This window comes from Pediculus humanus, genomic scaffold (assembly GCF_000006295.1).
Source record: "Pediculus humanus corporis 1103172107617 genomic scaffold, whole genome shotgun sequence".
NCBI classification, from domain to species: Eukaryota; Metazoa; Arthropoda; class Insecta; order Psocodea; family Pediculidae; genus Pediculus; species Pediculus humanus.
This window is the reverse complement of record NW_002987231.1, coordinates 255,076-270,297: the sequence shown is the minus strand read 5'-3', so window position 1 is coordinate 270,297 and position 15,222 is coordinate 255,076. Positions and strand designations below refer to the sequence as shown.

General features: G+C 29.0%; 1 protein-coding gene across 1 annotated transcript; it reads left to right on the top strand.

The window, feature by feature from the left end:
• Positions 1-4,059: 4,059 nt before the first annotated feature.
• On the top strand, positions 4,060-14,231 carry Phum_PHUM248860 (uncharacterized protein; the record flags this gene model as incomplete). Its single annotated transcript, XM_002426296.1, has 32 exons — positions 4,060-4,368; positions 4,452-4,612; positions 4,700-4,960; positions 5,044-5,267; positions 5,368-5,440; positions 5,558-5,691; positions 5,753-6,217; positions 6,316-6,465; positions 6,552-6,771; positions 6,852-7,110; positions 7,265-7,455; positions 7,544-7,785; positions 7,889-8,038; positions 8,195-8,415; positions 8,510-8,838; positions 8,930-9,080; positions 9,165-9,491; positions 9,583-9,813; positions 10,247-10,394; positions 10,571-10,755; positions 10,848-11,029; positions 11,134-11,305; positions 11,400-11,765; positions 11,846-11,962; positions 12,044-12,262; positions 12,356-12,542; positions 12,626-12,818; positions 12,931-13,118; positions 13,201-13,383; positions 13,523-13,756; positions 13,840-14,007; positions 14,077-14,231. 32 exons carry the CDS (start codon positions 4,060-4,062, stop codon positions 14,229-14,231), a joined length of 6,795 nt encoding a protein of 2,264 aa, XP_002426341.1.
• Positions 14,232-15,222: the final 991 nt, after the last annotated feature.

Here is a 15,222-nt window from a genome sequence, read left to right as displayed (position 1 = left end):
TTTAAAAAAAAAAAAAAAAAAAAATGAAAAAGAGAAGAAGAGGAAGATAAAGAAGAAGATGAAGAAGAGGAAGAAGATGAAGAAAAGTTTTTATATAAGAATGGTTAAAAATTCTGCGGCGTTATATCCCGACACATTTCCATGGCAACCTATGTACATATATATATATATATAGCCTTTTGTGCCATGTTGCGATGACAACATCATCGGCTTATCTTTTCCCGAATGAAAATTCCAAAAACGTTTTTCCTATATACAAATTATTATTATTATTATTCTCTTTCTTTCTTGTAAATTTTTCCAATGTAAAATCAAACAAAATTTTATTTATGCTAACAGAAAATCGACCGACCGACCGATGTTATTTATTAAATTTCTATTATTTAATTACATTAATCACGTGATGATAATAATAATAATAATAAATTTATGGTTTAAATTATTAAATTTGAATAAAGTTTTAAAGTTTATTCAAATCGTATGTATATTTATTTATAATTAATAAAATTCATAATGTCGGATTGTTTTTTTCTTTTAAAATATAGTTTAAAGATGGAAGAAAAGAAAAGAATAGAAGAGAAAAACGGGTCGGAGAGTTTTATTATATATCACGATGGGTTTTAGAATTCAGTAGTGGTAGTAGTAGTGGTGGTAGTAGTAGTAGTAGTAGTAGTCCCAAAGGTGTCATTTACTTCCTGACTCCTCTCTAAAGTGAAACATATTGTACTTTTACTCTCTCTCTCTCTTTTTTTTGCTGCCAACAAACCCTTTTTAACCCCCAACGGAGGATACTTGGCACCCACTTATGTAGTCAACCGGAAACAATAACTACATTTGATTTTCATTCATGTGTTTTCATTTTTTCCCTTTTCCTTCATCTTTTTTTTTTTTTTAAATATTTACATTTTTAAAAAAAAAAAGCAAAAGTTTTTAATAATAATAAAAGGAAAAGGAAAAGGAAAAAAAAATTAGTAGAAAATTAATCAACGATTCGTACGGTGAAAAAAAAAAAAAAAGGAAAATCGCGTATTGGTTTTTCCGGCGGTTCGATTATATCCAAACATTCTTTGATGTGGAAAAAAAATCGATGCCCCGAAGGAACAAAAATTATTTTTTTGGGTTCGATTCAAAAAAAAAAAAAAATTAATTTTTAATATGAAAAACTCAAAGCATTTCTCTCTCTCTCTCTCTCTCTCTCTCTCTCTCTCTCTCTCTCTCTTCGATAAATGATTAAATTAAAAAAAAAAAAAAAAGATGGAGGATGGAGAGGGAAGATGGTGGCGTTTCACATTATTTTTTTAATTGATATAAAAGGCAATTGAAATCCGTAGGCAGAAAAATGGTAAACATATCACATTGTTTGGTAAAAATCTATTTTTCTTTCTCCAGGGGACTGGCCCCAATGTTTTATAATTATAAATTATTACTTCTTTTTTTTTTATTGTATAGTATCGGGGGGGAGGGGGTGGAAGGTTCAATGTCTGAATTCGTGGTATCGGATCTTTCATATTGCCAATTTTAATTTTATTATCATTTTTATTCGCGAGAGGTTTTTTTTTAAACTTTTAGAAAATTTTTTTTTATTATAACTCCGTTACCGTTTCTTTCTTTAAAAAAAGGGAGAAGAAGGTAAAGGTTGTACCTTTTTTTTTGTAACACGCGCACGCACCCATCAATTATTAACTAAACAAATGGGAAGCAAAAAAAAAAAAAAAAAGGTTGGATTAAACTAACGATGAGTAAGTATTAAATCAACCCAAAAGCATAATCAGCATAATTTATTCATATTTTAATCTTATAACTAACATAAAGAATATTTATTTAGCAGAAGAAATAAATTTTTCTTTTTTTTTTTTAACGTAAAAAAAAAAAAAAAAAAAAAAATGTGATCCGCCATTTTATTTTTTTTTCCCCTTATAACCTTAGGATATTTTTTTACTCTTTACATCCGGTTTTTCATTTTTAAAAAAATTAATTTATTTATTTAACAATCCATTTATTTAAATTAAAAAAATTTTTTTTTTTTTTTAATTTTTTAAATATGGCGAATCGTAATAAAATAAAAGTCGTGATGATGACGATGACGATGATGACAAAATTGAAAGAAAAAAAAAAAAAAAGGAAAATGATTGTAAAAACAAATAAAAGAAAGAAAAGAAAAGAAAAAGAGAGAGAGAGAGAGAAAAAAAACGACCTGCTGTTGATGTTTGCTGTTGCTAATATTTTTATATCATAATAACGCAGCGGGAATCCATTGAAAAGAGAGAGAGAGAGAGAAAGAATTGAAATTTATGAATACAAAACGAGAACAATGTATTACCACTTGTGAACAACAACAACAACAGAAAAAAAGAAAAAAAAAAAATTATTTTACGGATGATAAGTTTCATCGAAACGTTATAATTAATGTTGAAAAAATTTTCGTGTGCGAGGGGGGGGCCTACTCGAATTTTCAATTATACAAAAAAAGTTTTCCATAGGAGATAAAAAAGTTTTTTTTTTTTTAAAAACCATAAAAACAACAGAAAAACCCTCGTTGTCTTCGTCTTCATCGTCGGTTAAATCACAGCCGACTTAAAAAGGTGAAATGAAAATGAGGTCGAAAACATGACATAACCATAAATTTTTATATTTAATTATGCAAAAGAAAGAGAGAGAGAGAGAGAGAGAGAGAAAGAGTGGAAAACTTTTAAAAGGTTAAAAACAACAACAGGAAGAGAGGAAAAAGATTTTTTTCTTTTAATTTTTTTTAACGACACAAATTGCTGTTGTTGCTGTTGTTGTTAACTAAATAAATGGTTTCGATATAAAAAAAAGGCAAACAAAAAAAAAAAAATTTTTTTTTTTTTTATAAATATATTCATCGGTTAATCACGAATGAAAATGAAGTAATAATAATAATAATAATAATAATAATAATAATAATAATAATAATAATAAAAGGATGCGGAAAAAAAAATGAAACAGATGTCTTCTTAAAGGTTTTAGGGGGTGTATTCGTGCGCTACGCTTTCACCAAAGGGGTCCTCTAAAAAGAAAATTGTAGTATGAGAAACCATGTTTACTTCGGTCTCATTAATCATTCCCCATCACTAAAAAGGAAAAAAAGGAAAACCGGGAGGGATTCAAAAAAAAAAAAAGCATTCAACTGGAGAAAAACCATTGGAATGGGGTTTTATGTGTATATATATAAACACATACAAGTCAAAAAATCATCGTCGCTTTTCCACAATGTCTATTCCCGTAATGCCTAAAAAAAAATTTTTTTTAAAAATAATTTTAATTTATTTATTCATTCGCCATATTTAATTATTATTTATTTTATTTAAATAAATCGATAATCGTTTTTATTTTTCGTTTTTATTAATCAATAAATTTACACTTTAATAATAATAATAATAATAATTTTTTATTCTTTAAATAGTTTTATGCATAAATTTTTATGTATTTCTTTTTTTCTTTCACCGTGAAATAAGAAAAATTACGAATATAAAACTCGAATGAAGCAGAAAAAAAAGGAAAAAAAGGAAAAAAGGAAAATAAAGGAAGAGAAGAAATGAGCTTTTTTGAATTTGACGAAACAAAAAAAAAAAAAAAAAAAAAAAACTTTTTTTTCAAGGGGGGCGTTTATATCTCAACATGTTCCCAACATAAATTCAACTGATTAAAAACGCCTTTTTCTTTCTCTTATTCTTTTCCTCCCCCCTCTTCCCCTTTTTTCTCTCTCTCTCTTCAGATTAACTTTTGGAGGTTTTTTTTTTTTAAAAAATCTTTCGAAATTCCTTCCTTCCTTCCTTTCTTCCTTTCTTTATTCTTTTTTTTTTTTTTTTTTTTTGTTCAAGCAAATACGTAAACACTCACTTGTTGTTTTCTTATTCTAAAAATTAATAAGGAAAAAAAAAATAAAAAATTAAAAACATATATTTGTGTTTATTATTATTATGATTATTTTGAAGAAGCAGTAGATTCATAGCGAAATACTTTGTTGTTTACATAGTAATAATAAATAAATAAATGTTATTAATGTATAATATTTAATATAAAAAAAAAAAAAAAGTAATGTTTGGTTCATCTGTTGAAAGGGGCAAAGGAGTAGCGAGTGATCCGAAAATGAACGGTGGAGGAGGATTTTCAAAAGAAGATTCATCATCGAAACTCGCTTCAGACGACGATGTAGATTTTGAAGATAATGTTTTACTTAAACCATCATTAAATGAAACCAGTTTTATATTCGAAGGCGTTCGATTCACGCCGAAAGTCATCGAATTTATTGATGCGTTCGAAGGAAAACAATTTGCCGAAAAAATTAAAATACAAAATATTGGTAAAAAACCGATACTGATTAAAATAGGTGAACCCAATTCATTTGTGAGTTGTTTCATCATCATCATCATCATCATCGTCATCATCATAATCATCATTATATATACGTTTTTTTGTTTGTAATGAAGATATTTCAAATAAAAAAATATTCTGGACGTCCTAAAATATTAGCCAGCGGTTCTTCGTTGACAAAAACATTAACTTATTCTTATCACAATGATGATTTGGTGAGAAGATCACAAATTCCGATACAGATAAATGGAAAACTCATTGATTATCCGATAGTAGTGTGAGTCATTCATATAAAAATCCCTTATTATTATTATTATTATTATTATTAACGAAAAATTTCTACTATTTTTTTTAAAAATAATAGTAAAAGAGCCGCACCCGAAATTGTTGTCGGACCATCGCAATTAAATTTTAAAAAAATAAATATCGGAGCATCGGCAAAAACTTTATCATTTACAATATATAATTCGGGGGGCAAAAGGACAAAATTTGAAATCGATTTAGGAAAAAATGATTTGGAATTGGTTGTAACGCCTCATCGTGGAACCATCAAAGCCAAAAGTTCCGTTACTATTTTCGTAGAATTAATGGGAATGATTGAAGGTGAATACTACAAGGAATTATGGTCGGTATCCGAATGTTTTATCAAAGTATAAATCATCATCATTATTATCTTTTTAAAGTTTTTTTTTTTTTTTATCCTTTAAGGGTGACGACCAATGAAATGTCGACGAGAGTACCGATAATGGTAGACGTTGTTAAACCACGTCTTGAAATTCTTCATCCAAATGCAACCGATGATCTTGCTCTTATTGATTTTCCACCAACTTTTATAAACACTCAAAGGGCTCAATGTTTTCTATTGAAAAATTACAGCGCGGATACGACGTTGTTTATAACGCTTGCGGAAATAAGTGGAAGCCTATTGGTTGGTACCTACCCGCCCATCACAAATAAACATAATCAATAAAATTATTATAATAATAACTATTTAATTTTAGTTTATAAAAAAAGCAAGAAAAATTAACGAAGTTTGTAAAATGTTTGATTTGACCGCCGAAGAAGGACGTTTAGAACCTTTCGAAACGAGAATTGTAACGGTTTTGTGAGTTTTTCACCCCCTTCCCCCTCCCCCACTTCGATTTAATATCAAAAAAGAATCAACGGATCGTAGGGAGATAGTGATAAAAATTAATATCAGAAATTGATATTATATATTTAGGTTTCAACCTAAAAAAACCAGTCCGAAAAAAGGTTGGCACACGACAGAGAATAAAAGGAAAAAAGATTCAAGAATGGAACACATACTTTTTGCAAGAATGATAAGAGTTCATTGTATCGAAATAACGGAACTGGGTAGGTAGTTAATTAATAACTTTTATTTATTTATTTAATTATTTAATGAATTTTTTCCTAGATAAAAAAGAAACCAGACATCAATCGCAGTATCATTCGCAAGCTGGAAAAGATTCACTCTTAGCACTATCGATATTTTCATCTCAAAACGTTTCCTCGGAACCTTCTAAACACCTTGTGACGTCACAATACGTATCAGATCTTTTGGGAATCGAATCCGATATAAGAAACGAAGGATTTTTTATCAATTCTTTAAATGATAACGAAGATAAAATAGTTAGGCTTTGTTTGCACGGTTCAGGTGTCGAACCGAGATTAGGTTTGCAACCTTCCTCTTTCGAATTCGAACCTTTGTACATCGGTCAAACCGGAAATAGAGTTTTAAAAATAACAAATGAAAACATATTACCGATTAAATTTAAAATTCACAAAGTGATGAACGTGACTTTTTCTCCAATCGAGGAAGGTTGGCTCAAACCTGAACAATCTCATGAATTTTTAATATCTGTCACTCCCACTTGTGCAGGTGCGTGTGTGTGTGCGAGTGTGCGCCTCTCCTCTCCCCCTCTTCCCCCATAACTTAAATTAATTGTTTTTCTTTTTTTTTTTTTCTTTGTTAAAAAGGAAAATTTGAAAATTTTTTACACATTGAATTATTTGCTAAATCCGACGTAGTTTACAGCGATGATAAACAATTATTGTCGATATTAACAGTTCGTTTACCCGTTAAATACGTTGCTAATAATTTACCATTATCATTAAAAAATAAAATGAGTGAGTATGAATACATAGATAAATTTAAAAAAAAAAAAAAATCATCGCTGCCAACTTCGTAAAAAAAAAAAAAATTTCTTTTCCAGCTCAAAGTCTTTGCACGAAAGAAAATTCATTAATAAAAAATAATTTAGAACAAAAACAACAATTTATCGAACCTTGTTTAAGGAATTTAGATAAATTTCAAAGGAAGAAAAAACCTTTTTGCGATAATAAACAGAAAATAAATAATATTATTTTATTAGAACAAAATAAAAATAAAGAAAATAAAATGAATCAAATATCAACGTTGAAAAATGCCGAAGAGTAATTATAATAACCGTTATATATGTTTACACGTTAATAATAATAATAATTTCTCTTTCTCTCTCCCCCCCACAAAATAGCTTATTAAAAATGGAAAAGAAAAATTGTTTGATACCGGATGATAAAACAAATAAACATTATTTAATATGGAATAATAATTTGGAAATATTAAAAGATTATCTACTTAAAAATTATCCGAAAATGAAAGATTTTAAAGAGAATATATTTAAAGAAAAATATTTTTGCATCGAAGATTGTCAATGGAAATTGAAAATCCCATCAAAAATTAAATTAATAAGCATAAAAAAAAAATCAGATGATCATCCTCAATATAGTATGGTACCCTTGTCCCCCCACGATCTCAATAACATAAACGTCGAACCTAAACTTATTAATTACGGAACGGTTAATAATTTTTTTTATTTTTTAATAAATTCAATTTATTTAAATTAAAATTTTTTTTTTGTATGACTCTTTGTTTGGAAAATTTCAGATAGCCGTTAATACTCCGGTATTGGAAACATTAGTCGTTGAAAATTTAAATCCTTTCCCGATAGGAATACAATTCGTACCTGGAAAATCAGCCGTTAAAGTCATAGATGGTGAAAACGTACACGTGGCATCGTTAAATTCGAAATCTTTTACCGTATCATTCATAACAAAAGATTTAGGACGTCACTACGGGTAATTTATCCAGTTTAAAAAAAAAAATTTTCTTTTTTCCCCCACCCCCCTCTCCCCAACAACAACAACGATCAATTTTTTTTTCCAGGTTTTTAGATTACGTCATTAACGGAAGTCATCAATTTAAGATAACCATGTCCGCATACGTGACATCGAAAACTTTAATACTCGAAAGTAAAAATTTAGTCGTTAAATTTGAAGATTATCCTCCCCAAGGAGCTTTTCAATCAAATGTTATGCATGTTAAACTTGGAAATCCGTTACAAGCAGTTATTAAATATTTTTGGCGTATTCCATCGGATTCTGCTTTTGCTTTGGTCCTTCCAGAAGGTTACCATTATCATTATTAATTTCCCTTTTGTAATCCTTCGTAATCGTCTATCTCTCTCTCTCTCTCCGCGTTCATCATCATCATCATCGTTTTTGATTACAGGAGAAGTACCGCCAAAGAGTCAAATAGTAACGGAAGTTAAATTGAACGTCGGTCCTGGAAAATCATTTTATTCCGAAATAAATTTAGTTTCGGAAAGTGGAAATTCTGAAACTGTTAAATTTATGTATCCGGTACAAAATTTACCGGTTGGTTTTTTAAAAAATTACATCGACATGCGCGACGTACCTTTAAATTTATTAACTAAAGCCGTACCTATTATACAAAACGGTAAAATTTTTTTTATTTTTATTTTTTAAATTATTTTATCCCGTTTAAATAATGATAATAATAATAATTTTTAAACAGGTAGTTTCAAAGATGTTTCATTTGAAGTATTAAATTGGGATCCGATGCCTGGAGTCGTTATAAGTCCAAAAAGTGGAGTAATAAAAGCTAGAAGTTTTTTCCCGCTGGAAGTTTCCGTTAAAATTCCAGTTATTATGAATTTTAATATCGAAGTATCGCTTTTTCTTCATCAGTATCAAAAAATATCAATGAAAGTTGTTGGTAACACCGTCATGCCCAACGTATCGTATTCATTTTTATTTTCCCCCTACCCTCCTCCTCTCCCCTCCTCTAAATAAAATCTTTAAATTTAATAAATTTTTTTACATTTTAAAGATAAGAATAAAACCGGGACAAGTTATAATGCGTAAAATATGTTCGCAATCATTTGACATAGCAACATTATGCTTGGAAAATGTAGGTACGACACCTGCAAAAATAGAAGTTAATTTTGACGGTTGTCCAGAATATAGCATACTCAAAGATAAATCAAAAATATTTCTTCCCCCATCGAAACATGCTAAAATGAAAATACAATTTAATCCGACCGACGTGGCACGTTTTGTTTTTTATCTACCAATAATAATAAACAATATATTGGGTCCCCCAAATTTACAACAACCCGAAAGCGAACATCTTGATTATTACATAGCCACCAACGAAAAGTAAACAAATATTTTAATTTATTATTATCATCATCTTTATATAATATACGAAGACTCGTGATAACAAAATTTTTTTTTTCTTCGTCTATAGAGTTTACGAAAATTCAGGTACCGTTTTTCATTCGGCAAATTCAAAAATAAAAATTCCAATTGTTTGCATACACAGTGACGTATCACCGAGTCTTTTATCCATATCGAATTTAAACATTGATTTCGAACCGATGATTAATTCATACACTCAGGTATATTTATTAGGAGTTAAAACTTTTTAGAATTACACGAAAATTTAATAAAAAAAAAAATTTCTTTTCATTTCCGGTGAGAAGACTCAAAAAATAATTTTTTCAAACGAATTTACGGACAATGTTGTTTTTTGCATAAGAAACGATGATTTGGGGGAAGGAAATAACAGCCCTTTCGATTTGATACCGACAGACGATAGTTTAATTGATCGTAGATCGAAATCGATAAAAGCAGAACTTAAACAAGGTGAAAATTTAACTTTGATTGCAAAATTTTCACCCTTCAAACCTGGCATTTACGATATATCCGTACCTGTTTACGTTAAAAATTACAATAACGGTTACGTTTATAATTATATTAAAATGAAAGGAGAACTTAAACAACCGAGACTTTTTGCCGAATTCAGAGAAGTCATTATTATTATTATTTATTTATTTATTTATTTTAAAATGAATTAAAGTATGAAATGATAAATTTATTGTTTTTTCATTAATAAATCAGATACATTTTCCACCATTGCCATTGGAAATCGGTTGCGAAATATTGATGAGCGTTTATGCGGAAAATTACATATTTAACGATGTGATTAATTGCACGTTGTGGACTCCTCCGGATAGTCATGAAGCCATTTATCATTGTCTTTCATACACGTGGCAAAAAGATCCGAGAATCGTTCCGAAACCGGAAATGCAAGAATTTGAAATCCTCATAACGTTTACAAGTGGTTTTCCGGTTAGTTTAAGGTACGATAACCCTCGTCATTTTTTTTTAAAATCATCATCAATGTTATTATTTATTAATTTCTTCATTCTCTCTCTCTCTCTAGGAACTACCTAGTTTTTTTCGACTCATCATTTAATTATTGCACGGTATTAGTGACGGGTGTATCGGATAATTCGGCATTAACGAATCACGCATTTTTAGTCACGCAAAAATCTAAATATAAAATAATAAAAATAGATCCGGAAAATAACGATTCGAATTACGTATTGAATAAAAAATCGCAAAAATCTAAAACTAATCCGAAAAAAATGTTTCATTTCAATAAGGAAGAATTAACTAGAATGGATTATCCGGTTAATAATTATTAAAAAAATGAAATTTATATACTTGTGTATACCTCGTAATAATAATAATAATGATATATATATATATATATATTTAGATGCCTATGATAACACCGGCCCCCATCGGACCTAATTTTAAATTATCAACCCTCCTGTCAAAATCAATGAGCAAACCTACACAATTGAAATATTTCAACACGATACTCAATACACAGATAAAAAAACAAAAAATGAGCAGTTTAAGCGGTTTGACGTCATTTAAAAGCAGGTTTTTTAAAATTTTTTTGGTATCATTTTTCCCCCCCCCCTCCCTTCTTTCGGAAGGAATCATTTCGATTTTTAAAAAAAAAAAAAAAAAAATTAAAGTGGGAGAGTGGAGGGGAAAAAAAAAAAAAATTTTCTTTTTGTTTTCTTATACACAGCTGCAAGTCAAAATGAAATACATTCGGTTAAACCAAACACTTCCGGTGATTACACGTCATCTAATTTAAAAGAATCGGAAGATAATTTGGAAGTTTCATATCCGTTTTTTCCATTGCCATTAACTAATTATGGAAAATACATAACGGAAACATTTAATTACGTCGAAAGATGGATATTTCAAGTTGTGAGATTACTTTTTTTTATTATTATTATACTAATGATGACGTCATAATATATATTTAAATTTACGTTTTTCATGTATATTTTGTGTTTCAGGTCATGCATTGCGATTTGACATTTCTAATACCTTTCAGTTTTCAAAAAGTTAAAAAATCTTTTAGTCTTAAAAAGCGTAAACATAAAATAAACGTATCAAGTAAATTTACAGACGATACTAATTTTTTTGATTTTTTAGAAGTTTTACTAGGGACCCAAATATACGAATACGAACCCATGAGGTAAAAAAAAAAAAAAAAATTCTGATTCGGGGGTAGGGAGGGGAGGGGAGGGGGAAAAGGTAGTAGTAGTAGTAGTACTAATGATGATCATTTTTTTTTTTAAGGTCATTGGCAGATATGAAAGATGTTAGCAATTATAATTATTTTTCCGCAATTCTCCAGTATTTGAATAAGGAAGGATGTTTTTTACCACACGTGAGACCGGAATATTTATTAAATTACGATGATTATACAAATTATTTATCGCATCATAGTAATTCGGAAACTGTTATTTTGGTAAGGGAAACAAATATGCCCACCTCCCCCCCCTCGCCCCCTGTCTCCCCCGTTTCCCCTCCCTATATTCATTCTCTCTCCTGTTTTGCGTCAGAACAGTGAAAAAAAAAAAATAAACAAAAGGATATCGATGGTGAATCATAGAGACAACGTTGAAAAAAATGAAAGCATGAGCATATCATCGTTGTTTTCCCGCGGTCAATCCTGGAGAAAATCATTGGGAGACAATGGAAAATTAGAATCCGAACACGTATTTGATAGTAGAGATGACAAATTAGATGATCCAGATTCGCATTATATAACGGTTGAAAATCAAAGCATCGTACACGAATTTGACGTTTTGGATAAAACGGCCATGGAAGCAAGATCGAAACAGGCTTGGCTTGACGTCATCATACAAATTTATAGGAATTTTGTATTGAGAAAACTTCGTTGGCCGGCATCGATTCCAGAAACTGAAGTAAATAAACACACAAAAAAAAACCATTATTATGGAAATAAATCGATTATTATTATTATTATTATTAATATTAATTTTAGATTGCTGGACCCAAAGAACAAATATTAATAAAATGTGTTATTTTACATTCGCCAGTGGATACTCAAATGGCAAATTCTTTAACGAATTCGTTAAACAGTAACGTTTTCTGTTCTCAGGTACGACGTGTTCCTGTTCCTTAAAAATTTTTTTTTTTTTTTTTTAAATCATATATCGATAATGTAAAAATTTGTTTTTAGGAAAAATCATTACTCTTTTGGATAAATCAACATTTTAAAAAGGAAAGTCAAAAATATTACATGAGGGAAAATTCTCCGATTACTTATAAATCCGTAACAAATTTCGATAAAGATTTATCGGATTCACTCGCTCTTATTTTTTTAACTTGTTCACATTGTCCATACATAACCGCTGAATATTTCAGTGATATTTTTTTAAAACCGGATACGACGAACAAGGTATTAAAATGCCACGACGTATCCCTTTTCCTCCTCCTTCCTACCACGTCTATTGTTTTTTTTTTTTTTTAACGACAATTTTCCCCGTTTTAGCTTTATCACAATGCGACGAAATTAACTCTTGCATGGCGAGATATTAATTTGGGTCTTTCCGTTGAAGCTTCCGATATTGTTTATCCAAATCCGGTTTTTATGATATTTTTAATTATGCAATTATATCAAATATTACCGACTCTTTATCCGAGTTTAAAAATTAATTTTTACGCATCTCTTTCTCTAAGTAATTATTTATTTATTTACTATTCCCCCCCCCCCTTTACACTCTTAACAAACGTTTATTATTATTATTATTATTAATTACAGGTTCATCGAGATCGATACAAATAAAAAATGAAAATGCTGAAAAAGTTTTTTATCGTTTAAAATTTTTCGGACAATATCAGGGTTTTTTTCATTTGAAAAATACAAATGCCATCATTATCGAAATAGAACCTAGAACTTCTGTCAACGTTGAAATTATATACACGGCGAGAAAGATAAAAAAAGCTTCCGGTTTGTAGTTATTTCCGGTACGAAACGTGTATTATTAAACAAAGGAAAAAAAAAAAAATTTCTTTTTTTTTAATATAAATTTTAGCAACTTTGATTCTTTGCGGTAACGTCATTAGTCCAAATTTTGCACAACATGTTGCTTTTTCACTCGAGGGAGAACCTTCGGACCTTTTGGAAAGTACAAAATTATCATTCACGACTCCTCTTTATAAAGTTTTATGTACGGATATACCTATAACGTCACCATATCGCGAACCTGCCGTTTACGATATTTGGTACACGACAAACAAACCCGTTTACAAAGGTTTTTTTTTCCTCCCCGTTTTTTTCCTTCGAATGATTTTATCCATTATTATTATTATTATTATTATTAATATCGTATCCAGGTAATACGGATATATCAGTTACTATAAAACCCTGGTCGAAAATAAGAAATCGTAAAATATCAAGACGTTTATTTTTAAACAAAAGCGAAATAAAAATAAAATTTAGAGAAAAATCAACGACATTACCCGTCACGGTCACGTGTATAACAGAAGAATCAAGAAATTTTTGGTTACTTTTTAGAAGTTCAGAAGTTGGAGATTTTCTAGTATTGGTAAATTTAATTTTCTTTTTTTTTTTTTGATATTCGAAAGAGAGAAACATAAACGAATTTGTTTTTTTTTTTTTTTATTAAAAAGATATCAATTAACGTGAACACTAAAGTTCCAATACCGGTATTAAATGGATTTTATTCGGAATTATGGTCGCCTCAAGTCGAATGCACTTGTCCGGAAAAAGGGAAAAATTTAACATTAAACGTTCCAGCAAATATAAATTGTCCGTTAATGACGACGATAAACATTCCGGTTAGAAATCATTCATTATGGGATTCGTTAAAAAGTATGTTTTTAAAAACTTTACACGATCAGGAAAAAGTTTTCTGGAATAAACATTTCGGTTTGTGTTATTCCCTTTTTTTTTATTTAAATTTTTTCCCGCCCGGAAAATAAAAAAAAAAAATATTGGGAATTTTTTTTCAGAAACGAATATCGGTTTGTGTTTGATACTATGGTTTATAAGTGCTGACGAAGAAGATAGCGTTACTGATGAATTTGTACACGTGCTTCAAACACGTGTTACATATACAATAACAATCGATCCACCTTACGATAAATTATTAATCGTACCGGGAAAAATTGAAATTCCAGGTAAAATCCAAATTTTTAATTTTAAAAACATTTAATATAATTATTATTATTATTATTTTTTTCACACAGATATAAGACAAAACACCACGGTGAAAATACCCATACACGTGTCGGAAAAAGCGCCTAAAAAATTAAAAATATGCCTTACGATGACGGCCGAAAGTAAAAGAGAAACGCGAAAATATAAAATATTAATATTAACACCTGATTCCCTCAATAATTAATTAATTAAATCCGGATTTAAACGTTTAATTAAAAGAAAAAGAACTCACGCTTACGCGAAAATATTTTTTTTAAAAACCTTCGTTTTCGCGCGCGCGCGCCCCCTACCCTCCCCTCCTTCTCCCCTTCCCTCCCCCCTCTTCCCCCTCCCCCTCCTCCTACACTCTTTTCATTTTTACCCGAATCGTAAACAATGAAAATTTATCGACATCCGTGTTTTTGTTTATGAAATTTATTTACTCTATGACGACAACTATTATTCTTCCGACACGATGTAATCTATGAATCAAACAATCTATTTATTATACAAATTACAAAAACTTTTTTATATATTTATTTTTTTTAATATATATATACACGTATGTATTTTATATAAATATATATATTTTTAATAAAAGTTATTAATGTTAATTTTGTTTATTTATTTATTTATTAATATTAATAACCTTTGACATTTAAAAATTGTCTTTTTTCCCGTTAAAAAAAAAACAAAAAACCTGTTTTGTGTTTCCCCCTTCCCCCCCTTGTTAAAAATTTCAATGAATTACATAAAACAGGACAATATCGATCGTTTCAATTGTTGGGAAAAAAAAAAAAACCTGAAATATTATTTTTAATTTACATTCGAACATGATTTTCTTTTCTTATTATTATTATTATTATTATCATCATTATATCATGACCGTACAATTCAATCTCAATCGTTTAAAATTTCAACGCGACGTCGACGAATCAAAAAAAAATTATTAAATTTTTTAACGGTTTTTTTATTTTAAAAATTTGACAAAATGGCGTCCGCGTATGTAATTAATAAGAAAAGGGAAAAACATTACAAAATTTATTTATTATTATTATTTTAATTTCAATACAATTTTTTATCTGTTCAAACTTTATCAAAATAATAATAATAATAATGATTATTATATATAGATGAAAGAAAATCGATGAAAATGTGTAGGAAAAAAAAAAAAAAACTTTGAAAGGAATCGCAGA